Source organism: Bufo gargarizans, chromosome 3, assembly GCF_014858855.1.
Source record: "Bufo gargarizans isolate SCDJY-AF-19 chromosome 3, ASM1485885v1, whole genome shotgun sequence".
NCBI classification, from domain to species: domain Eukaryota; kingdom Metazoa; phylum Chordata; class Amphibia; order Anura; family Bufonidae; genus Bufo; species Bufo gargarizans.
Genome location: NC_058082.1, coordinates 81,463,398 through 81,490,109, shown reverse-complemented (window position 1 = coordinate 81,490,109; position 26,712 = coordinate 81,463,398). Strand labels below are relative to the sequence as shown.

Genomic DNA, 26,712 nt, shown 5'->3' with positions numbered 1-26,712 from the left:
ATAATGGGTGCACAATACTAATGACGAAGTTTGAAGCGCTAGAAATAGTAATCCCGATCAGCTCTTTATTAATTTAAGGAGAAAAATGGCGAATTTGTGACAATATCGGAATTTTTGCAATATTCATTTGCAATCTCTTCTCCCATAGGTAAAATTTGAAGATGCCACTGTGGTTTTAGCATAATTCGCTTTTGATTTCAGGAAGTTAAAGAGGTCTTCTGGTTATATAAAGTTATAACTATTAGATCAGTGGGGATCTTACCGCTGGTGACCCCAGACTACAGTGCTCGACTATCTCAGGAGCTCTGCTCCGTTCATTTTGGGAAGGGGGGAGTAGTGGGCCATTAGGTCACCATTCTAGTCATTGGTGTGATCCCAGCGGTAGGACCTCCACTGATCTAAGAGTTACTCCGTATCCTGTAGATATGGGATAACTTCATATAATAGGAATACTTCTTTAAATTCACGGAATCCCTCCACATTCATCTTTATTCTTGTGTGGAAGATGAAAAGAGACAATTTGGGTGCCATGAGGTGCCCGCCATTCTCGTACATTGCCACTAAGATATTTGTATCACCCTCCCTTAAAGGGAACCTGTCACCGGGATTTGGGGTATAGAGCTGAGGACGTGGGTTGCTAGATGGCCACTAGCACATCCGCAATACCCAGTCCCCATAGCTCTATGTGCTTTTATTGTGTATAAAAACAGATTTGATACATATGCAAATTAACCGGAGATGAGTCGGAGCTTGAAAATATGACTCTTCTCTGATCACACAAGTAAGATATGACTCTTTTATGTTAATTTGCATATGTATCAAATTGTTTTTTTTACACAATAAAAGCACACAGAGCTATGGGGACTGGATATTGCGGATGTGCTAGCGGCCATCTAGCAGCCCATGTCCTCAGTTCTATACCCAAAATCCTGGTGACAGGTTCCCTTTAAGCCTCCAAGTTTTTGTTTTGTGAGGGCAGAAGAAGTTGTTGGGAAATGGTTACTGCTTTGGGTTCTGATCTCAACACCATCAACTCTGTCTAGGATTACATGAAGAGACAGAAGGGTTTGAGCAAACCTACACCACAGAAGATCTATGGTTAGTTCTCTAAGATGTTTGGAACAACTTCCCTGCTGAGTTCCTTCAAAAGCTGTGTGTAAGGGTGCCTAGAAGAACCGATTCTGTTTTGAAGGCAAAGGGTGGTCACACCAAATATTGAGTGGCTGTAGATTTCTCTATTGTACATTCACTCTGCATTTTGTTAATTTCTTTTTTTGAAAGCATTCTTACTTTGCAACATTTTCTTCCACACCTGCCTAAAACTTTTGCAGGGTACTATATATACATATCTTTACCAGTGGTAGTGCAAAGAAACATACTAAGCACTTGGAAAGCTCAACAAGGTGTACTAACATGTGATGTGTAATGTCCAAAGTCCATACATGGCAGTAAGTCGGAAAGGGGAACTCCACTACCTTACAGTACAGGAGTGCCTACAAGAAACCCCCCAAAAAATCACAGAGAGAACATATAAGCTCCATGCAGATATTATCCCTGGTCAGATGAAACCCAGGACCCCAGTGCTGTAAAGAAACTGAGCTAACCATTGACCTACAGTAGTGTCCAGTAAACATGTCTATCACAATTATTTTTTATCACTTTTAGCAAATGTTCAATTTGTTACCCTAGCTTATATGTACAGTAAATACCCTGCCCAAGTCAGTGTGGTTCACTGTTATCTGCCTGGCATCCAGCACTGTTCAACCCATCCCGAGCTACTCCCTGCTATCAGGACTCTTCCCCCTTCATACAAAGCTTTTGTTTTCATAACTGTAAACAGATTAATGCACAGGTCACTGTCTGTTACATAATCAGTAAAATCTCCTGCTGTGAGAAGCTCCGTGATACGATTGGCTGCTGTGTGTTTTATCCCCTCCTACTTTAAAGGAGGGGCACATGGATCACAGTGTAATTTCCTATAATTCTTGAGGCCGCTTCATCACAAGGCACGAAAGCAGCATTACAAAATAAAATAAAAAAATATTTTGGATCCGTAAAGATGTTTGGAATAACTTGGTACTCTGTGTTTTGTAGTTAGAAACAGTTACTTGGCAAAGCAACACTAGGAATAATAGTTGAATCAGCATGTCCTACGGCGGAAAAAAAAGCCCGAAGTGTAAATATAGTCTGCAGTCTGGCAATCGCCGCTAAAGGACATGACTCATTGGAAGGAAAGCCCAGTGTGGTATCTATTTGTAAGCTATAAAGACCAAATTGCTTAATATTATAGGGAAATGAGGGTTAACCACAGTTTATTGAAAAACCACTTCTGAGGGGCCAGGCATATGGCAGAGCAGACCCTACATGGCAGCAGAAGTCCCATATGGAGCTGGAAGCAATGCATATAGCGCTGCATGGCACCTCTGTATGGTACTGTACCATGGAGCCATATGGAGGCACAGACGTACAGTATGGCCCCATAGACGTCTATGGAACTTGTTCCATAATCACTAAAAGTTCTCAGATTGGTAAGACCAATTTTAAAGAAGGCAAACTCTCCCTTACCATGTAATTTCTGGAGGAGGAAATGCTCTCACTTTCACTGCAATGTGATAAAATTTCTGGCCCACTTCAGCTTCTAATACACCTGTCTTCCGAGGTTTAACATTAATGTAAGGAGCAGCTGCAAAATAAAGGATATATAACAATAAAGTTCTCATTTATTCAATGGGAAATGCCTACAAGTGTCATAACATACATTAGAAAAGTGATATGACTGACAGGCAGCATTTTAATCTTCTTTTACCACATGTGCGATGTATTTAAAACATGGGGTTGTGGCCAATTAACTCATGTTGGTTCTGCCAAAGTCATAATTGGCTTGCCCTATTTACTGAAATATGCAACCCCTTGTTATATACTGTATTTTACTCATAGACAGGGATCCTTCTATGAACCTCTCTCTATTAGTTATAGTTCTTGAAACTGGAGAACCACCAGTCACCTATTGAAAGCAGTAGGAATGGGGTTAGAAAAAAGGTTCTGCTGTTTTTCAGAAATTGTGCCGCCCTTGCCCACGCTTTTGTCTGTTATTGCTGCTCTGCCCAAGTCAAGTTGGAGATGAGATGCAATGCCAGAGACAGTCCATGGACAAGAGTGGTGCGGTTTCTGGAAAAAAGCTGACTTTGTGGTTTCCTACTTCACAAGATCAGCTTTTATTAAAGGAGTCTTTCAGAAACCTCTTGGGGGTATTGAGAAAGCTCAGCTTTTGTTTGAGAGGGTGTTCAGAGGCCCCCAGGGATCAGGTGTTTTCACCATGGACCATTCCTTTGTGTGTAACAAGGTATTACATTCATTAGTCGACCCTGTAATACATGGACTGATTGGATCCACCAGACCAAGAGCTGCTCTTTGTGAGCTGCTCCCTGTATTGACTAATAGAGGACATGGGGCTCATTTACTAAAGACTGACATTCTACAACCCAATCCCCACCGAAAGTTATTAAGAGGTGCACTGCTCTGAGTCTTAATACATTTCTCTCATCTTCCACTGTCCTTGTGCCAGAACTGAAATCTACTCCAGACAGGATGGAATAGATTTCTGGTGTGATAGAAGTTTTCTGTCACACATGTTGTTAAATGAGTCACTTGTCTCCTTCGGCCCTCACTACTCTACTTTTTGGAAAAGTGGAGAGGATGTCGAAAAAAGCCAAAAAGTCACAAACTATGTCTAAAAATGTCAATTGCAACTTTTCTACATCAGAAAACTGCTGTGGTAAATGACTCTTGTAGTCATTTTATTTTTTTAGTAAATCTTACCGTGAACACGAAGTGTTGTATTGACGGTTTTGTTTGATGGACCGTTCTTCGCGGTGCAGATATACGAGCCTTGGTCGATGCTCCTTACTTTGTGAATAAATAGCATGCTGTACACCACTGCTTCCGAGTCTGATAAAACTATCCTCTTGATTATGGAGGCCAGCCTGCCAAATTGCTAAAAAAAAAAAAAAAAAAAAAAAAAAAAAAAAAGATATTGGAGTTAGAAACTGGTGCTCTTTGTGGTCATCTGGTCATCACATTACTCCATGATTGTTACTTTGTTACCATGCTTTTACAAACATGTTTCTCGTGTATGGTTACTTTCTATTATTATTAGTATTTCTTTTCTATTATATATCATTTTTTAAGGTGTCGATTTCCTTTTTATATGAGCAGCAGATACCCCTTTGTAGCTTTTGTTTTACACATGGCAAAATATTAGCACAGCCCTTTTACTTTGGAAAGGAAACAATGTGAACAGTCCGTCCGGTGCACACTAGTTTGGGTCGCGTCACCTGTGAAATACTGACTCACACGACCGTATGGCTTTTCAGTGTTTTGCAGTCAATTTTTTTCACGGATCTGTTGTTCCTTTTTTTGTTTCCATTGCGTTTCAGTTTCTGTTCCGTTTTTCCGTGTGGCATATACAGTATACAGTAATTACATAGAAAAAATTGGGCTGGGCATAAAACTTTCAGTAGATGGTTCCGCAAAAAAAACTAAAAGGATATGGAAGACATATGGATGCATTTCCGTATGTGTTCCGTTTTTTTGCGGACACATTGACTTGAATGGAGCCACGGAACGTGATTTGCGGGCAATAATAGGACATGCTCTATCTTTCAATGGAACGGAAAAAAACGGAAATACGGAAACGGAATGCATACAGAGTACATTCAGTTTTTTTTTTTGCGGAACCATTGAAAGTAAACGGACCGTATACGGAACGCAAAAAAAGGAACGGAAACGGAAAAAAAAAAGGTAGTGTGAAAGAGGCCTCAGAGGATTATGCGACAGCTCTACGTGCATGGGTGTGGGTGCCGTACTGTCTGGTAGTGATTGTGCTGAGAGAGATTATATGTTCTCTACCTATGGATGCTATATGCTATTATCACAAAATTTAAAGGGGTATTATGATTTCAGCCAATTAAGATGAATAATTGTAAAAAGAAAAGCGACAACATTTCATCAGATACTTTCTGCCTCAATTCCTCATGTTTTTTTTAGGATCCCTGCTTGCCATGATTCAGTAGGAACCTTCATAGTTTTCCTCCTGGCCATGAAGATGGATACACAGATTATTGCTTGTTACATTTACAGTTCAGATGTCAGAGCCGCCTGTGTGTCCATCAGGTGATGAGGAAAAATTTTTATTTAGTGGAATTAAAGGGGTTTTCCGGGCTTTTCATATTGATGACCTATCCTCAGGATAGGTCATCAATATCGGGTCAGCGGGGGTCCGCTGTATGAGGAGATGGCGCGTGACGTGCGCGTGTGCTGTCTCCTGTCTCTCTTCCTGTTAGCCGCTGCTTTGCCATAGAAATACAGCAGTGAGCAGGAAGAGAGAAGGGAGGCGGCACGTGTGCACTGCGCGCGCCGTCTCCTCATACAGCTGATCGGCGGGGGTGCTGAATGTCGGACCCCCCGCTGATCTGATATTGATGACCTATCCTGAGGATAGGTCATCAATAGAAAAAGCCTGGACAATCCCTTTAAAAGGTAAAGACTCTCATTGAGCAACTGGAATCAGCGATCTTGAAAACCGTGAGGAATTGGTACAGGAAGTACCAGTATACTGCAAACTGAATAACTTATTTTTATACCCAATTGCTGAAACTAATAATATGCCTTCCTTTCTATTTTATAGCTGTGTTGCCATAATGCACCCAGTCCTACACGGTAGCAAATGACAGACGTGGATGGATATGTGGAGTGTAGAGAGATATAGTAATGGTCCTTTCTTACCATTCCAGGATATGTCCACTGTATTTCGGCTCTTGAATTCAGATCGGTAGTGACAGTACAATTAATTGCCAGGTTGGCATTACGCAGCAGCCTGATGGAATCTGGCACGTCAAGCCACACTTTACGGATTTCAGTAGCTGCAAAAACAAACAATCAAAAAAAATAATTGTAAAAAACATGTGTAAAATATAACGGAAGGAAGCAGAAGCATCATAGCAAAGAGACACCTCTGGTGACAAAAGGATGGGACAAGTTGAAATCAAACATGCCTGACCCCTCTATCCATCAAAATCTGCTGCTGGGGTATAATCAGATAATCGATAGAAGACTGGTTCAACTAAAAACAAGGTTTGGCCGACATTTATCTAATGTGTATGGCCCCCTTTACCTCCCCATGGCACCAAGCAACCAAATGGTTTGTTTCTATAGGCAGATATACTCTTAAAAATGAAGAAAAAGAGCAAAATGTAACTGTACATGTTACTTACACTCTCTGTGGGTGAAGTAGGTTGAAGTGTGTGTGACTCCATTAACTTTGGCTTCACAGATTAACAGGCCGAAAAACGGTTGTGTTGGTTTTCGAATAATGAAGCCTTTTTTATTATCCCAGACAATGTTCTTGTCACCAGGGACAGACAATACACGTCCATGGATCTAATGGGGAACCAAGAGAAACATGTTAATGTACAGTAAAATATCACATCATTACTTGTGCAGTGAAGATCTAAAAGAAGCTTGTCAAGAGATGATCCTTCTATAGATCACAGGTGTGCCAGCCCATGAACATCCAGTTTAGTATGCCAAGCTCATGACTAGCGAATCGAAGTGGAATTCGATCCGAACTCGATCGCGCTTCGTGGTAACGAATCACATTTTTTCCTAAAATGGCTGCTTCACGTGTTAGGACATGAAGCAAGGAACTCTGGGAACGAGGGATCAACCGTAATGCCATGCATGCAGCCAATCAGCAGCCAGCCAGCCCTGTGATGTCACAGCCCTAAAAAATAGCCTCAGCCAGGGGAGTTGCTAGATTAAAACATTCGGGTCCTGGGCCCCTGATGTTTTGTCCCAGGCCCAGAATGTACTGCCTGCCTGCTAGATACAACTGTATTGCCATCCTCAGGACGGCAATACAATTGAATCTAATGCCCTGCAAGAGCTGAAGGACCTGTGATGACTATCACAGGTCATGTGATCAGTGCTTAAATGCAGTAGCTGAAAAGGACCTGCGATGATGTCACCGTCATGTGACCAGTGCAAGAGAGGATGGCTCCGCAGTGAAGAGAAGTCCTGGGAAGAAGCTGTGGTGAGGTCTGGTACATGAGGAGAGGTAAGTGAATAGGTAGATTACTCAGTGTGAGGGGCAGAGGAATTTTGGGAGTTGTAGTTATTTAACTGTGACTGTATGTTAGGGCTGAAGGGAGGGAAGTTATTTACATGGGACAGTGGGGTAGAGTAATGTTATTTACATGGGACTGAAAGTTGAGGGAGTGAGGTTATTTACATAGGAATGCATGCTAGGAGGTGGCTGGGGCATGGTGATATTATTTACATGGGACTATATGTTGAAGGCGGCTGTGGGAGGGAGTGATATTATTTACATGGGAGTGAATGTTGAGGGGTAATGGGATTTACATGGGACTGCATGTTGGAGGTGGCTGGGGAGGGGGAGATTTTATTTACATCAGACTGTATGTCTAAAGTGACTGGGGGAGGAAGTGATGTTATTTACATGGGACTGAATATTGAGGAGGTGATGTTTTTTACATGGGACTGTATGTTGAAGGCGGCTGGTGAAGGGGTTATGTTCTTTACATGAGACTGTATGTTGAAGGCGGCTGGGGAGGGGGTAATGTTATTTACGTGGGACTGTATATTGAGGGGTGCAGGAGAGATGGTGTGATGTTATTTACACGGGACTGTATTTTAGAGGGGGCTGTAGATAAAAAGGGATGTTATTTACATGGGACTGTATATTGGAGGGGCTGGAGAGATGGTGTGATAGTATTTACATGGAACTCTATGGCAGAGAATGGAAATAATGTTAATTACATGGGACTGTATGGTGGAGGGGCTGAGAAAATATAATTTTGGAGGACAGTAAACAGAGGAATATAACTACAGGGGACACTGCAGGGGGCATTATAAATACTGGGAGTGCTTCAGGGCAAGCATTATAACAGTAGGGGGCGATATAAATACTGGGGCACTTCAGGGTGAGCCTTATAACAGTAGGGGGCATTATAAATACTGGGGGCACTGTGGGGGTATTTTAAATCCAGGAGACATTAGGGTTCTTATTACTATTGGGGGCTCTATAGGAGGGACTTAAAGATCCGCATTATTTCTACTAAGAGCACTGTGGGGGTCTTATTACCACTGGGGGAACAATAGGGGGGCCTTATTTCTACTGGTGGGGGGCTCTGAAAGGGCATTATTAATACTGGAGGGCTCTTCAACTGATAGGGGCACTCTTGGGGAGCATTATCACAGTTGAGGGCACTGTAGGGGGCAGTATTACTAATGAGGGCACTCTAGAAGGGAATTACTATTGGTGGGACTATGAGGAGCACTATCACTATGGGGGGAACTCATTTTTCTTCAGGATAGTATTTGGGGGTACAGAAAAATGAGGAAGATAAGATGTTTGTGGGTCACACTCTGCCGAGATGAGGCGGCTGAGAAAAGTTGTCCAGACGGAATGGAGAAGATGATGACAGAGAAGATCTACATCAGAGGAGACGTCACCTGGGAGGAACTGGATGTGAGAGGTACGTGCTGCTGTATAGCTATAGCGGGCTTAGGGGTCGGTTGGTCGACTTAGAGAATTGGGCGATATGCATTCGGGCTTGGGCCCCAGATCTTTTGAGACCCTAGCAAGGCCCCTGGCCTCAGCTATCTTGGATTCAGCCATTTTCCAGTGTACTTAAGTGCAGGGAGAGGAAGTCAGCAAGCGCTAGGGACAGTGCTAGGAAAGACTTGAAAACTTTTATTTTGCTGTATAGAAGTTCAGGGAAAGGATAGGGAGGAATCATTCCACAGTATTGAAGCAGAACAGGGTTCAGTAGGGGAGTTTACAGCCTGGGTAATAGGAACAATTATATTACACCTTGCTGCACTGACTGGGGATCCAAATTGCCATTATACAGCTCTGTAATTCCAGCAAACCGTTCTTGTTATTGGGGAGCAAGTGCTGTTTGATACAGTCATTAAAGGGGTTTACTGCAAGGAAATATTTCTATGTCTTATTTGCCCTTGTGCGGTGCAGTTATATGTTCTAAAGCATTTTGTGGCTTGTATTAGTGGGGGAAAAAGGGCTTATTAGCCGTTATGTGGGGAAGTGAGAAAATTACAGCCCTTTTTGGCGTGTATAAGTGGCAAAAAAAAAAATATTATTTGCCGTTCAGCAGTGCAGTTATATGTTCTAAGCCCTTTTTTGCTTGTATTAGTGGCACAAAAAAGTATTTGCCGTTGTGTGGTAAAATAAGAAAATTACAGCCCTTTGTGGAGTGTATTAGTGGAAAAATATATATATTTGCCGTTCAGCAGTGCAGTGATATGTTCTAAAGTCCTTTTTGGTGTGTATTAGTGGCAAAAAAAGGGCTTTTTAGCCATTGTGTGGTGAAGTGAGAAAACTACAGACTTTTTTGGGGTGTTTTCATTTTCTTTTTATTTATTTGATCTAACAGTATGTTAGACAGAGAAGTGCCAGGCCCTGCACAGGGGAGTGGCAGAGGCCTAAATGTTTCTGGCGCAGGCACAGGTCGCAGCAGAGTAAGGGGGCGTGGCAGCAGGAGTCGCAGCGAGAGGCATGACCTCCCGGTGTCATCTAGCGGTCGTGTCTTGACCAGCAACCCTGATGCTGCTGCTGCCACCTCCACACTGTCATTGTGCCACTCTGTGGCCTCCTGATGCTGCTGTTGCCACCTCCACACTGTCATTATGCCACTCTGTGGCCTCCTGATGCTGCTGTTGCCACCTCCACACTGTCATTGTGCCACTCTGTGGCCTCCTTCTGATGCTGCTGCTGCCACCTCCACACTCTGTCATTGTGCCACTCTGTGGCCTCCTGATGCTGCTGCCACATCCACACTGTCATTTTGCCACTCTGTGTCCTCCTCTTGATGCTGCTGCCACCTACATACTCTGTCATTGGGCCACTCTGTGGACTTCTCATGCTGTTACCACCCTCCCCACTTCATGAATGGGCCACTATTTTGCCTTTCGGCCTGGCTGACATCATCATTTATTTGACCCTTCTTCTTCTGATCTGTCACAAGGAAGGAAAAATGAGACGCACAATGGATCCTGTCTATGTAACAGCTGTAAGGCCTGCATGCCATGGTCCCTATTTTGCATCAGAATTGGCTTATGATTTGGTAGCCAAAAGCAGGAGTGGGTACAAAACTCAGAAGACATGCAAATATTACCTTCACGTGTTATCTCTGTTTTGGATCCACTCCTGTTTTTTTTTTGGCTTCAGCAATACTGATGGATTACTGACCAAATGCTGACCGAGTGAAGGCGGATGCTCCACAGACAGGATCAGTTTTTTGGGGGTTATTGTTCTGATGGATCAGAGGAAGAGCAAAATAATCTGTGACATCAACATAAACTTACTGCTGACACCCTCTTCACTCTGTCGGGGGGCTCTACTTGTATAAGCGTTTAATAGAACAGGTTCTGTAGACGTCTATGTGGAATCAGCTGCCGACGGTGTAAAAGGAGTGCGCTTCTTCTTGACGCTAACATGGACCTGTAAGGCTGAGTTCACATTTGGTCAGTTTTGGCCCTGTGACATGCCCAAATAAGTGAAGTGTGCAGTAATTCTAAGAGCGACGCCTGTCATCTGCATGTCATACTGACTCACAGTATTATTTCACTACCACAGCAGACTCCCTATGCGTGTTACTGCAAGGCACAGTGTTCTACACCACTATAAAGACTCTCTGCAGCCAGGAAATAGACTTTTTTTAACGCGATTCACCACAAATAAATTTGGATCGAACCAAAAAAAATTTTAAAGTTCGGCGAACTAGCTGAATTGAACTTTTGAAAAATTCGCTCATCTCTACTCATGACTAATCATGGGAATCCAAACAGAACTTCAACCCTTCAAGAATGTATTGTTGGCAACTACAATAAACTTTGTGAAGCATTAAAGGGCTAATATATAGAAAAAACATGTCTGCTTTCTTTAAGAAACAGGGCTACACCTGTCCATGGGTTACATCTGGTATACAGCTCAGCTCCAATGAAGTGAATGGAGCTGCATACCCACACATAACCTGTGAAGGGGAGTGACACTATTTTTTAAGAAAGCAGATGCGTTTTTCTAATTCTGGGATGTATGGATTGTATTTTTCTATATGGCAATTATCCTACAGAGCATAAAACATGACTGTGTCCTAAATTGAATATCTCAAGCTAAAGTGATTCATTTTTTTAAACATATTTTTATAAACATAGAGTTAAATGGTTCATTTTTGGGTGCCTCTAGCCACCACTAGAGGGAGCTCAAGAGCAAACTGCATACTGTTTGCCTATTGAATTCAATGCATGCTACCATGTGGCGCCTCCATACAGCTCCATATAAATTGGCAGTGCAGTTGGATAGAAGACCCTCTGTAAGGCCAAGTTCTCACATATTTGGTCTGTTATTTCCGTCAGTGATTGTCAGCCTAAACCAGGTGCAGGTCAAAAACACAGAACGGGTGCAGATATTTCTATTATACTTTATTCCTAGTGTAGATTTCACTACTCGTTTTGGCTGACAATAACTGCGCTTGTGGTCTGTTGCTCCCCCGAGCATAAATGCACAACTGCATTTGGAGTTGAGCATTTCCTGCCTTTTAAGACCACGTATTTTTGTCATTTAAATCGTATATTTATATGTGGAGGTGTATAAACTCCAGTCTAAATGCGCCTTGATTACCATCCATAGGCAGCATTTAGGTGCACCTGTGAGGCCTGCAACATATCAGCCAGCCATGGGTGGGACTCTAAGCCTCCTCCCATTGTATGTGTGTTTAGTCACACTGGAGGGAACTGGGAGCTGTTTGCTGTGAGTCGGACCTTACGCTGCTGTAATTTGCCCACTGGCTCCTGGTAGTACCTATATGGTACAGGTAGGTTTAGTGTTGGTCCCGTGCCACTTGAGAAACCTTGGCGTGGTGCGCGGGCTCAGCTATGTCCTTAATATAAGGATACTGGCTAAAGTCTCATTTTTAACATCAGTGTGAGGGTTTGGTCAGATGTTACTGTTTGCATCCACCACAGTAGTGCACCTATTCTTGTAACTATTTATTCACAATAACTGATGTAAATAACTGAAGTGTGAACTCAGCCTTAGCTGTATGAAATTAGAGGCATATAGATCTAAGGCAGAGCCCCATAGAAGTCAAAGGGCAACATATTATGGCTCTGTCCAACTGGACTTCCATCTTTAATCTAAGATCACAAGGAGATTCCAGAATACAACAGACTTTGAAACTGAAGGTTCTATATAAAACAGAAAGGTCAGGGTACTTTTGAGGTGCATGTGAACCACTGGCACCCAGTCTGACCCACTATAAATAGGAAGCCGTGAAGAGTGACAAGCTTTTATTCTCAACTTAAGACAGTTTCCCGTGTAGTACGTTGGTGTAGTAGACAGAGCTAAACTAAAGAGATTTCTTTAAATTCAGAAAATTTTGGAAGTCCCAGACTTCCTAATCCTAAAAATATACATATAACGTATATGGGAACCAAATTTGGTCTCAGGGTCTAATCTCCACAATCATTGTGTTTTCCATGCAAACAAATGCTTGTATACTTTCAAAGAACTAACGCATACTATTCTTAGAGCTTTTATCTGGTTATATATAGAGTCCTGGCTGTTTTTAGCTGCAGAGCACAGGATATGACATCAGGTGCATCATATAGACTCTGCATGCGAGACAAATGGCTGCTCTCTAATCAGTGGATTTACTGTGCCCTCTGTTTGTACAAAATCCATTTTAATTTTTGAGCCATTACATTTCACAGCTTACAGGTGTCATTGTGCTTGTATGAGAAATAGCACCACTCTAGTCCATTGGCTATGTCTGGTATTGCAGTCTAGGGTCAGCTTTAATAGTAGACAGTGCCAAAGGAAAAGATTAAAGGACATGCATTAGGTGCCTGGTGGGGTACTGACGTGCAGTCAAACACCCATCAATCAGACACTTGATATATTCAATCATCATGTAAGGGAAAGCTTCTTAAAGGCCTATAAACACCTTTGCATTTTTTGTTATTATAATGCAAATTATGCAACTTTCTAAATAGTCTTTGTTAAAAACAATCATTTTCCTTTTGCAGAGTGTGTGTAAGTCCTTCACCTAGCTGATGGTGCTGTTGATTCTGACATAAATCTGACAACTCTCTATCTTCTCTCTCCCTCTCTACTCTCAGTGTTAGAGAAAAGAAGGGTGAGGAGGCTGCATTTGCCTAAGGATAGTGTGAAGGGGGAAAGCACCCTAGAAGGGCTTCTCATACCTGCTGTGGATAGTGAGAAAAGCAAACAGAAGGCAGTTTGCAGGGGCAAGTACATTTGCAGACTAACAGGCTTTCGGCAGATGGGCATTCTCCATCCCTTTACTGCTCATGTGCCAAACGCACTCCTGCAAGACTTCAGGGTCAGGCGTTAATATGTTTTCATGGCCTGGCCAGTCTGTCACAGCTCTGGGGGTGTGGCACAGGAGACGGGGAGCTTCTGGGTGCAACTAGGTTCAACTGCACCACCCTCATTGCACCTGGGGGTCATTTGCATATTCTAAAAAGCTTTTTTTTTTAATACAGATTGCCAGCACATAAGGAGATAGCAGAGATATAATCAGATTCTGCAGACAGGCATCTACAGAGGCCGACTGTTTCACCCTACTGGTAAGTGAAGGCAGATGCCTTTTAATAAATGAATCAGCACAAACTGTTAGAGTGAAATGCATTTCTGTGCACTCCATAATTACATAAGCAAGGGAAAAACTGAAGGTATGTACTGTGTTCTTTGAACTAAGGAGGTGACTTGACAAGTGTGTGAAAAATGAAAATGTTCTGAATTGCTATCAGCACAAGATCTAACAGTGCAGACAGATTTGCCGGCGGTGAATAACATTTCCATCTCATTTCAAAACCTCGAGAACAATGACAATCGTCCTTGAAGTTAAACCTGGAGAACATGCCTTGCACTCTCCTAGTTTTTTACTGCTAGCAAAAGAGATTTTATATGTCTATTGAGATGCAAAATTCCATCATTTGAGACAATGTTTAAATAAAAGATGTTCTAAACACTTCATCTAAGCACGATACATATATAAAAGGTCATAGCAATTTAGGAGTCTGAAATGACCATCAGACCTAATGTCCTTCCATTAAGACAGTGGTCTGCATACTGTAGCGGCTCTGAAACTACAACTCCCTGCATGCACTGAAACCACTGGCCCAACACAAGATCCTCCAGGGGGTTACAGGCTCTGAAACAGCGAGTCCCAAAGGTCCATAGAAGACAACCATATTTGGGGCTCACTTTGCCACTAGGGTCTATGTCCCATCAGAGACATTTAGGGCCAGTTCACACAGAGCATGCTCTATCTTGGGGTGGAATCCAAGCTGAATCTCCCTTTGAAATAAATGGGAAGCATAAAAATATAAATCACTCTGCACATAGGCAGGCATTTTTTGTGCTGGCTTTGGCATGGATCCGCACCAAAAACCATGAGCTCAAAATGCAGTTTTGTATTGAAGTAAACACCCATTGGTTAAAAAAGTGTGATAAAAACTGCATCAGAAAACACGTCAAGAACCGCACAAAAAATATGCTGAATAAATATGTGGATTCCGTGCTGAATATTGTTGACAGATTTTCAAAATGGTGTGAACATACAGTATGTCATATCGCTAGGATATCCCATAAATGTCAGATAGGTGCACGTCCCACCTCTGAGATCTGCTCCTATCTCCAGAACTGGAAGTGAGTGGGGAGTACACATAGCACATGCGCAGCGACCTCTCCTTTCACTGCTATAGGAATTCATGAAAATAGCAGAGTACGCTTGATCGACTATTTTTGGAATTCCTTTAGCAGTGGAAGGAGAGTAAGCAGTGCAAGATGGCCACCCTTCCATTCACTACTGTAGGACTTCTGAATATAGCTGAGACAGCACTCAGCTACTTTTGGAACTGCTCATAGTGATTAATAGAGGATGCATGCGGCTTGTTCTCCCTTAACTTCTGAGTCCCGTTCTGGAGATAGGAGCAGGTCCCAGAGGTGGTACCCTCACCTATGTGACATTTATCTCATATCATAGTGGTATACAACACTAACTTCTTTTAGTATGCACCTGGTTCAAATGGCTTTGAATTATCCTTAGTGAGGATGACATAAATGTCCCACATGGAAACACCCCTTTATTGACATGTCCTATGTGCACGACACAATTAAGAGTGGAAGTGAACATGTTCTGTACAGACTGAGGGTGAACCCGCAGGGTCAGTTCCTGGGGAACCCCATTTTGACACTAGATATGGGAAGCATTTTGTTCATTAGGATAGCCATATCTATTTCTAATTCTCAGCAGGTGTACCATTACATTAGTTCCTGATGCTGTAATGAAAGCCAGTGGGTGAGATTTATAAAAAAAAAACTGGTGTGAAGAAAAACTGGCTTAGTTGCCCATAGCAAACAATCAGCTTTCACCTTTCATTTTCTAAAGGAGCTCTGAAAAATAAAAGGTGCAATCTGATTCTTGCTCTCACCAGCTTGTTGCATGAATGGTCAAGGACAGTATTCAGTTTTTATAGATTTGTATGAAATATGATGTGTCTCGGGATTGCACCTTACCTCTCTTAATGTGACCATGATATTTGGTGATGTCACACGGCAGGGGATGACCAGCCTCTCTCCTTTGGTTATGGAGATTATTTTAGGTTCTCTGTTGTGCATGTCTATGAATGCACTGTGCCCATCTGTAAAGTAGTAATCATAACCATGATGAGTGCAATACATGATACAATAATCATCTATTTATCATACTCACTTATGTAGCGCTACTATATTCCCCAGCGCTTTACAGACATTAGCATCAAGCTGTCCCCAGCGGGGCTCTTAGTATGTCTTTGAAGTTTGGGAGGAAACCAGATAACCCGAAAGAAACCCACACAAACACGGGAAGAACATACAAACGCCATGCAGATGTTGTCCTTGGTCAGATTCAAACCCAGGACCCCAGCGCCCCATGGCCACCATGCTGCCCAATGGCCGCTGACCCATCATTGTTCTATATGGATGTGAAAGTGTTCATCCAAGATCAGCTAAATGTTACCATTAAGTAATAAAAGACCCATACACCGTTCCAGTGGTTTGTGGCCAGTGAACACCGGAGTGGCGGTGCTGGAATGGTGGTTGTTTATCAGGTGAGTAATGGGAATTGTATTATTATTTGGCCAAATTTTTGATGTAGTAGCAGTTCCACATGGTGTTTCAAGGGGTTGAACAGGATTACAAAAACAGGGCTGCTTTATTCCAAAAACAGCACTACACCTGTCCATACGTTGTGGGTCAGGGTATTGCAACTCAGCCCTATTCACCTCAATGGAGCTCAGATGCTATACTAGACACAAACTTGTGGACAGGAGTGGCTGGAAGAAAGCAGAAAGTTTTTCTAATCCTGAACAACGGGGGCCTTTTAGGGCAGCCAGTTCTCCCTCATGAGAAGACTACTAGTAAATGGCACTTGGTCAATGGGACCCTTTTGTAGATTGTGGACCCAAAAGGCCTCAAATTATGCCTTTGGCTCCTACTATGAACTGTATCGCCATCTACTTTTTTGAGGATTTTTTTAATGGCCTATCCCTAAGATATCTCATCAAGGTCCGACTCCCGCCAATCTGCTGTTCGAAGAGGTCATGGCTCTCTGTAAATGCTTAGGCCTCTTCCTAAGGCAATGTGATGTCACATTCATTGGTCACATGGCCTAGACTGCAGCTCAGTCCCATTCAAGCCACTATCAAATGGATGGTGCCATCAAATGGACTGTGCTTACTAAGCTGTGAGCAGGCCGCGGCGCTCAGCGAAGGGCCATTGAATGCCGCAGGTTCCTCAAACAGCTGATCGATGGGGGATCCTGGGAGTTGGACCACCTTTGATCTGATATTGATGACGTATCCTGAGGATATATTTCATGTAAAATCCCTTTAACACATTAGGAGAGATGTGTGAATACTGTCTTTGTTGCCCATAGCAACCAATCACAGCTCAGCTTTCATTTCTAACAATGCACTTGAAAAATGAAAGCAGTGCTTTGATTGGTTGCTATAGGCAACAGAGAGAGCATTTCTCGTAGGCGGTTTTATAAATATGTACCCTATATAAAATGCACATCTCATGATAAAAAATGGGGCTACAGAAAAATGTTCATGAACCTAACGTAGAGATGACTTCTCAAGTGTGAGAACAGTCATCATATTCAGGCCTATACTTCTGAGAATAGCAGAAGGCAGCCGTCCTCTCATTGGTGAATAGGTGAGGGCGATGAGTGCACACCCTCCCAAAAGCTATGCTGATTGGTGGCTGACATCAGCTCATCCAAACCTTGAGACAAAGAGAGGAAATTGCCCTGTAACACCAGAGAGGAAGTTCAGACTTCAGCTATTCTATTTTAATTACTTGAAAAAACAGCGATTCTACTCATTACAAAACCTTGACTGTTCCTTTAAAAATAGCTTTTCATGGGAGTCAATTTGACTGGGCGTGTCCTTTAATTCTGATAATGCAGGGCCAGTATGAATGATCAGATCCAACTGGAGTCCAAATACATAAAACCTCTGCTAATAGTTAGGGTAAATGCACATGGGATGGATTGGCTGCAGAAAATCTCAGCACCAAATACTCAAAAATCCACAGTAGAATCCAAAACTGGGGTTGGATCTCTGACCGTGGATTTTCCTGAAGAAACAAAAAAAGTCAACGCGTTTCAAAGCCACCATAAAGTATTTTGCTGCTGATCTTATTGTGGATTTCGACTTCCTCATTGAAGTCGATGCGGGGAAAATCCACAACAAATCTAACACAAATTGACATGCTGTTATTCGGGGGCCGCACATACTAGGTCCAGCATATCTGGCCAGAATCAACAGTGGCAAAATCTGCGGATTTTGATGAAAATCAGCCACAAATTTTCCCCTTTGCATTGCAAAGAGTGAAATCCACAGCAGAAATCCTCAAGATAAATTGACATGCTGTGGGTTTAAAATCCACACCACAAGTCAAGCTGATTTTCTAGTAGTAAATGCATTTGTGATAATCTGCCTACTAGTATAAAAGTGGTGTTTATGCTTTGTGTGGCCGTACCCTTAAAGGGGTTGTTCACCTTTGTGGACCTTTTCTACAGACCCCACAGCATGGCTGGACCCGCGCCGGTAATCATACTTACCTGATACCCACCACTGGGTACCATCCCTGTCCCACCCACTCTGCAGGTCTCGAGTGTCCACGTCAACATCCAGTTTGAGGCGGAGTCAAGTGCCACCCATTAATCACATGACCCAGTGAAGAAATGCATGGGTGACAAGTCACTGCTGCAGCCAGTCATAGTCATGTGACCTGGTATCAAACCAGATGTTGATGTGGAGACCCAGGACCTTGCCAGGATGTGGAGACCCAGGACCTTGCTTTTAGGCCAGCAATGAAGCAGGGTCTGGCCACATGGTAGGGTCTTTAGAGAAGGTCCACAACCCCTTTATTGTAAACATTCTCACAATGTGTACATGAGATTAAATTTGTTTGGTGCAAATGGTTAAACTTATGACAAAGGTGGTGCAAAAGTTCAACCTTGTCCTAATGCCGGTACCTGTTAAAACCTCAACTTTACTGCTACAGCTGTTCCTCTGTGGATTTTTGATGAACAATTCCACATAGACAATCAGTAGCAAATAGTAGTCATAGTGTAAGTGGATTATCCCTGAAACATAAAGCACAGTAACCAGGGAATCCACATTTTCGTGACCTATGCAACATAAGCCTGTGCCAGCAATGATTTCCTCCTATTTTAAGGATGCTGAAGGACTTGTGCGAGGCTATTGAAAAACAACCTTGTTTTCCAGGGTTGGTAGATGTGTGAAGAGGTCAATAGTTCCACACTGTAAAAATGATTACTACCGTTCCCCGAGGGACAGAGCCATTCATGTCATGAAATTAATATAACAATTCCAAACTGTGCAAGTGTAATAGAGCAATTTCCTGTATTCTACCACAGATAACACAAAAAGGTGGACAAATAGCGGCCCTGTAGACATAATGTCACCACTCACTGCCGCCAGATCTTTTATAGGCTCGTTAGTGTTTAAGTTCCAAACCTTAAGCTTTGTTTAAGGCCTGGTCTTAAAATTGCTCTGTCCCTCCATACAGGCTATGGCCTGATTCTGGCAAGGCCTCTCCTCCCCTGCCCATCTGGTTCTTAAAAGGGCCAACACTTGCGCTCAAATCTTCACCGGCCAATGGCTGGCAATCCTGAGGCACTTAAGTCACCTTTCACTGTGGGAGGTTGCCTGGGAAATAGATTTTCAAGCATGCCAGTATCCCGCAAATGTGCCTGTTCTGTTGTCTGTCTGTGTACTGACTTTCTACCAGTTCACTGGATTCTGGCCCTCCATTGCCTTATCTGACCTTTGCCTGACCTCTATTTTGACCCTTTGCTGTTTTCCCTGACCTCAGACCGTTTACTGTATAGTATAAACTCTACCATCCCTGACCTTTTCCTGTCCCTGACTACAATTTTGCCTAACCCCCTCGGTGCCCTACACTGGTGACTCTGATCCCACAGGTCAGCTGTCAACCATACAGAGACTACTCCAAGTAGTGGCCTGGTGGTTCCCCTACAGCATGAGTCCTCATTTACAGGAAAGGTTGTCCAGATGGGACAACCCTTTATCTATCCTCTGTATAATCAGCAACTATACCATTATGACAATTTTTATAATTCAGGGATGACGAGGCATTTCCCAAAATTTTTCTGGCCTTACTGCAGATCAGACAGCAAACGATACTCTGACTTACAATAGTCTGCACTACGCACGCTGTTTAAAGTCCATGGCAGCAGAGTGGAAGGAGCCAACATCACAAACAGTTATATTTCATACCCTGTGTCTCCTTATTGACAAATGTATAATTTCCTTCAGATACAGACACGGCCAGAAGACCTTGAGATACATTATTATTGCAGGAACTGTTGGCGCCATCAAACATGAAGAGGTAAAGAATCTGCATCCTTCCACTCCAACAGCCAAATCATAGAAGCCAATATTGTTTTCCAGGAATGTATTTTTATCCAATTTTGCCCTCGGTCCATCACAAATTGGACTTGTATTTACTTAATATAAGCCATTTGGATAACATCTGACATACTTATCCTCCCCAGTTTGTTACTTCCTGGTCCAAAGAGACTGTCAAAGAGGTTGTCTGGCCCACAGGAAGTTGGGAGTTCCAGAGGATGAGACAGGGGTATAAAAGTTCAGCCAAAGACTGTAATTTAGATATCGGCAGGCAAACAAGGAAACAATAGTTCTGAAAGGGGACGATTGCCATTTTCAGTGTAAAAAAATATGAAAAGAATGGAATGTGAAAATTTTCCATAAATTCCTAATGGCATCATGTACTGCAGCATTAAGTGGCCTTTAATCAGCTATTGGCTTTTTTAGACGCTCAACAAGTTTAGGTCCACCACAACTAAAGGTGACTAAGACATTAATGGTTTATCCTTAGTGGGGTCCAATCCCCAAGTCCCTTCCGATCATCAGAACAAAGGAGTTGTGGCATTCCAGCTCTATTGCCACAACTTGTTCAACATTTATCCAGAAGTTCCTTGCTACTTGTGGCTGTGCCTGGTACTGCAGCTTCAGTCAAGTGCCAAGGCTCCTTTTTTCCTAATGATCTGCATGGCTCAGACCCTCATTGGTCAAATATTGATGACCTATTACATCTTTAAGTGTTGGATTGGGTTCCTTGAACCAAACACCATGAGTTTATGTTCTGGGTGGTAAAACCCAGCAATGTAATGTTAGGTCCATTCAGATTTTTGTTACGATGATCCCCTTTATTATATTTTATGCCATTTCTAGCCTTCTACAAAACAGAGATATCTTAGAAACATAGTGGAAATAGAAATAAAAATCATTGAGTTTTCTGGGACTCAGCTGGACTAATTTACCCTTCCTAATTAATGATATCTTACCTACGTAAGAAAGTTTTCAATATACCATTACTTATCATCTTGACATTTTGTGGATGGGCCACTCTGGAACTTAGTCACTAGTCTTTTCTCTTCGGAAATCCTATATCATCCACCAAAGTCACGTCCGTTAAGTAGTTTCCAGTCTCATCACTTCTGGCCACAGTACCCTCTCCCATATTGGGCTGCAGAACTGTTCCTCTCACTGATGCATGCACAGAGTTGCCTTCTGAGAATCTGCACATGTGCCAAGGAAACGGGTAGTTCTGGCCCTGTCCTGAGTGGCAGGCTGACATCCCTGTCCATAGACCAGAAGAAAAACCTGGTAAAGGAAGTGACAATGATTGACGTAGGATTTTCCAAAGAGGAGCATCGCGTAACCAGGTTCCAGAGTGGCCGATCCATGCAACTTTGAGAAGGTAAGTATATTGTAAACTTTCTTCTGCAGGGAAGTTATGATTAATTAGGATGGGTTGCTGAGTCCCATAAACCCTTTTAAAGGCCCATATACACAAGTTTAAAAAAAATCCCAATTTTTAAGAAAATTTACTAGGTATATAAATTAAACCAGTTGATAAAAAAACATCAACAGCTCAGATTTACCTGTAATAAATATATAGATACCAGATGGGTTCCTGGATGAGGTAAAGTATTCGTACTGGCAACTGTAGAATCCAGTGTCATTTAGCTGAGCTTTGTGCAATGTGAGATTTCTATAGCAAGCCGTCTTGGGGCTTCCCTGGCATAAATTATCGCTTATATGGAACCTTTCACTTTCTGTCCTGGAGGCAGCTGGAAGTTTCCATAAAACTGTTTGATCGCCCCTGTAAAATGTAAGAGATAAGACTGAAAAATTAAGAAGGAGAACAAGGATCTTCAAGGATTCTCTGTGAGTTACAAACAAGCATTTGGTTTCAGAAAAACGTCAACCTGATTTAGACACAGAGTCGGCCATGAAAGGGAAAGGAAAGGTCATCAACACTAACATCATTTATAGTCGGGGGTACATCGCCTATTTTTTAAGAGGAGGGGGAAGATTCATGTCATTCACTGACATTAGAAGATAGAAGATGTGCTTCTTCATCTTCTTTAAAATATACAACCACAGCAGTGGAGGTATGTATTATAGACCAAGCGCCTGTGCAGTGCCCCCGTGCAGTGCCAGTCCACGGTGTGCCCCAATGCCACCCCCACTGTGCCAGGCAGTGTACTTGTCAATAGCACCAGTCAGTGTTCCCCTATACCAGTGGTGGCGAACCTATGGCATGAGTGCCAGAGGGGGCACTCAGAGCACGCGGATCTGTGTGGACTGTGCGTCGGGTTGCCACCTGTGCTCTATTACTAATGAGCGCTTCCATTGTGGAGAACATGTGCGCGGCCTGTTCTGCAGCTCATGTGTCTCTTCTTGTGCCAGAGACCAGGAGATATGGAGGAACACAAGAGAGATGAGCGGCATCTATAGACCGCTGCTCATCTCTATATGACAGTGCTATCTGAGCAATGGAAAAATCCATTGATCTTCTTAGTCCAGTTCAGAACAACCGCAGGGGAGGAAATTGCACATGTTGCAGCCAAATGACAGAGAGCGTGATGGGACAACGGTAAGCATACATTACCTGCATGTGAGGTGTATTGGCTGGCCGGCTCGTATTACTAACTCCTTCCCCTTTATGTTTAATACAGGTGCTTTTAACTTGGAGCCCGAACTATGACCTGCAAGACAAAGGGAATAATACTGAGCAACGCATTCGTCATGAGAAATGAGCATAGAATCCACCATTGCAGCAGGATCCGACTCGCAACTTACTGAAAGAGCAAAGATAAAGGCCCAGATTTACTAATGTGTCTAGAAAGCCGGCAAAGTGGAGCAACTAGGGTTTCTACAACTTGTTTGAAAGGGGTGGGGCCTCGTGGGAAGGGGTGTGGCTTTGTGGGAAAAGGGGAGAGGTCTAATATGCAACATTTGCACCACAATTCTGGCATAAAATTCTGTCTTAAAGCGGTTGTCCCATCTTGGACATTGGGGGAATATTGCTAGTATATGCCCCCCAATGTCTGATAGACCCGCACCTATGCTTAGAACGGAGTCCGCAAAGTGCAGGAGAGTGCTATTTCCGTAAGCACCGCAGAAGTGAATGGGGCGGTAACAGCGCTTACACAGTGCACCTCCCATTTATTTCAATGGGACTTCTGAAAATAGCTGAGTGCGCTGTTTGGCTATTTTTGACAGTCCCATAGAAATGAATGGAGGGCGGCCTTGCATCTGTCCCTGCACCACCTTTATCCTCCAGCCTGAGCCCATGTGATAAATCTGCTGCAGGTCTAGACGGCCGGTCTGAGGTTACACCATCTACAGGATCAGTACATCTGCCCCTTACTCTGATCTTGTCTGATTGCTTCAGTATTGCAGACTGAGGCTGACAGTGATTTCTATGGCTGCAAATACAGTCTTCTAGGTTTACTACAAATCCATCTGTATTCCTTAAAGACATCCATCTAAGGCTGAGTTCAGACCTGAGCGTTTTACAGCGCGTTCCTACGCGCTGTAAAACGCTCAACAGGCAAGAACCAATGCTTCCCTATGGGAATGGTTCTCACCTGAGCGTTTTACAGCGCGTATGATCGCGCTGTAAAACGCCCGACGCCCCAAGAAGTACATAAGCTTCTTTGGGGCGTCTTGTCGCGCGTTCCCGTACATAGACTTCCGGGATTGCGCGACAATGGGCGTTCGCATACTACCGGAGCCGCGTATGTGAGACGCCCGGAGAATTGCGCATACACAGCGTAACACTTCATACCGACACTACTACCATCATTATGCACACGCTTCATACTGACACTACTACCATCATTATGCACACACTTCATACCGACACTACTACCATCATTATGCACACACTTCATACCGACACTACTACCATCATTATGCACACGCTTCATACTGACACTACTACCATCATTATGCACACGCTTCATACTGACACTACTACCATCATTATGCGCACACTTCATACCGACACTACTACCATCATTATGCGCACACTTCATACCGACACTACTACCATCATTATGCACACGCTTCATACCGACACTACTACCCACATTATGCACACACTTCATATCGACACTACTACCATCATTATGCACACACTTCATACCAACACTACTACCATCATTATGCACACGCTTCATACCGACACTACTACCATCATTATGTGCACACTTCATACCGACACTACTACCATCATTATGCGCACACTTCATACTGACACTACTACCATCATTATGCACATGCTTCATACCGACACTACTACCATCATTATGCACATGCTTCATACCGACACTACTACCATCATTATGCGCACACTTCATACCGACACTACTACCATCATTATGCACATGCTTCATACCGACACTACTACCATCATTATGCGCACACTTCATACCAACACTACTACCATCATTATGCGCACGCTTCATACCGACACTACTACCATCATTATGCACACGCTTCATACCGACACTACTACCATCATTATGCACACGCTTCATACCGACACTACCACCATCATTATGCACACGCTTCATACCGACACTACCACCATCATTATGCGCACACTTCATACCGACACTACCACCATCATTATGCGCACACTTCATACCGACACTACCACCATCATTATGCACACACTTCATACCGACACTACTACCATCATTATGCGCACACTTCATACCGACACTACTACCATCATTATGCGCACACTTCATACCGACACTACCACCATCATTATGCGCACACTTCATACCGACACTACTACCATCATTATGCGCACACTTCATACCGACACTACTACCATCATTATGCACACGCTTCATACCGACACTACTACCATCATTATGTACACACTTCATACCGACACTACAACTATCATTATGTACACACTTCATACCGACACTACTACCATCATGATGCACATGCTTCATACCGACACTACTACCATCATTATGTGCACACTTCATACCGACACTACTACCATCATTATGCGCACACTTCATACCGACACTACTACCATCATTATGCACACTCTTCATACCGACACTACAACTATCATTATGTACACACTTCATACCGACACTACTACCATCATGATGCACATGCTTCATACCGACACTACTACCATCATTATGCGCACACTTCATACCGACACTACTACCATCATTATGCACACTCTTCATACCGACACTACAACTATCATTATGTACACACTTCATACCGACACTACTACCATCATGATGCACATGCTTCATACCGACACTACTACCATCATTATGTGCACACTTCATACCGACACTACTACCATCATTATGCGCACACTTCATACCGACACTACTACCATCATTATGTGCACACTTCATACCGACACTACTACCATCATTATGCATACACTTCATACCGACACTACCACCATCATTATGCGCACACTTCATACCGACACTACCACCATCATTATGCGCACACTTCATACCGACACTACTACCATCATTATGCGCATACTTCATACCGACACTACTACCATCATTATGCACACGCTTCATACCGACACTACTACCATCATTATGTACACACTTCATACCGACACTACTACCATCATTATGCACATGCTTCATACCGACACTACTACCATCATTATGTACACACTTCATACCGACACTACTACCATCATTATGTGCACACTTCATACCGACACTACTACCATCATTATGCGCACACTTCATACCGACACTACTACCATCATTATGCGCACACTTCATACCGACACTACTACCATCATGATGCACATGCTTCATACCGACACTACTACCATCATTATGTGCACACTTCATACCGACACTACTACCATCATTATGCGCACACTTCATACCGACACTACTACCATCATTATGTGCACACTTCATACCGACACTACCACCATCATTATGCACACACTTCATACCGACACTACAACTATCATTATGTACACACTTCATACCGACACTACTACCATCATTATGCACACGCTTCATACTGACACTACTACCATCATTATGCACACGCTTCATACTTCATCCAGTTTACATCTATATACTATATACATAAAGGTAGGTGTTCACTGCGCAAATATTGCTTTATTAATCTAGTCCCTATCCAGAATAATACAGGCAATAGAGCTTATTGTGCTCCAGAGCTGCACTCACATTTCTAAAAGCTGCTTGCCCTGCTTGTTCAGTGTCTGTATAGTGCTTGACTGTAATTTGCCTACCTCCTAAGATATACAAACTAGGGTAAGGTTTTGGTAGGGTGCCTGCTGACAATGCTTGCTGACTGTTTCCAACAGCCACAAGAGAACTGTGAATCAGAATACTGCCGGTAACACACAATCAGAACAAGATGGTTAACGTTAAAGAGGTTTTCCTGCGACTGTAATACTGATGACTAGTGATGAGCGACAGGGGCAATATTCGAATTCGCGATATTTCGTGAATATTTTGTAGAATATTCGTCATATATTCGTGAATTTGCGAATTCGAGATTACATTCTACATTGCAAAAATCGGCAATGTATTATTCGCGTAATGCGCGCGAAATACCGGCGTGGGGTAGGCAACTTTTCTATTGGTTGCTAGGGATGTTGCTAAGCTGTGACAA

At 43.0% G+C, this 26,712-nt stretch overlaps 1 protein-coding gene across 1 annotated transcript in view; it reads right to left on the bottom strand.

The window, feature by feature from the left end:
* The window catches only part of FLT1 (fms related receptor tyrosine kinase 1), a 74,709-nt gene that overhangs the window by 28,385 nt on the left and 19,612 nt on the right, over positions 1-26,712 (bottom strand). The window contains exons 2-8 of the mRNA XM_044284641.1: positions 22,643-22,739; positions 21,630-21,850; positions 15,644-15,768; positions 6,273-6,438; positions 5,785-5,921; positions 3,820-3,994; positions 2,566-2,683 (exon numbers count right to left, since the gene is read on the bottom strand). Coding sequence (XP_044140576.1) covers positions 2,566-2,683; positions 3,820-3,994; positions 5,785-5,921; positions 6,273-6,438; positions 15,644-15,768; positions 21,630-21,850; positions 22,643-22,739 — 1,039 coding nt within the window. The remainder of the gene's footprint in view (positions 1-2,565; positions 2,684-3,819; positions 3,995-5,784; positions 5,922-6,272; positions 6,439-15,643; positions 15,769-21,629; positions 21,851-22,642; positions 22,740-26,712) is intronic.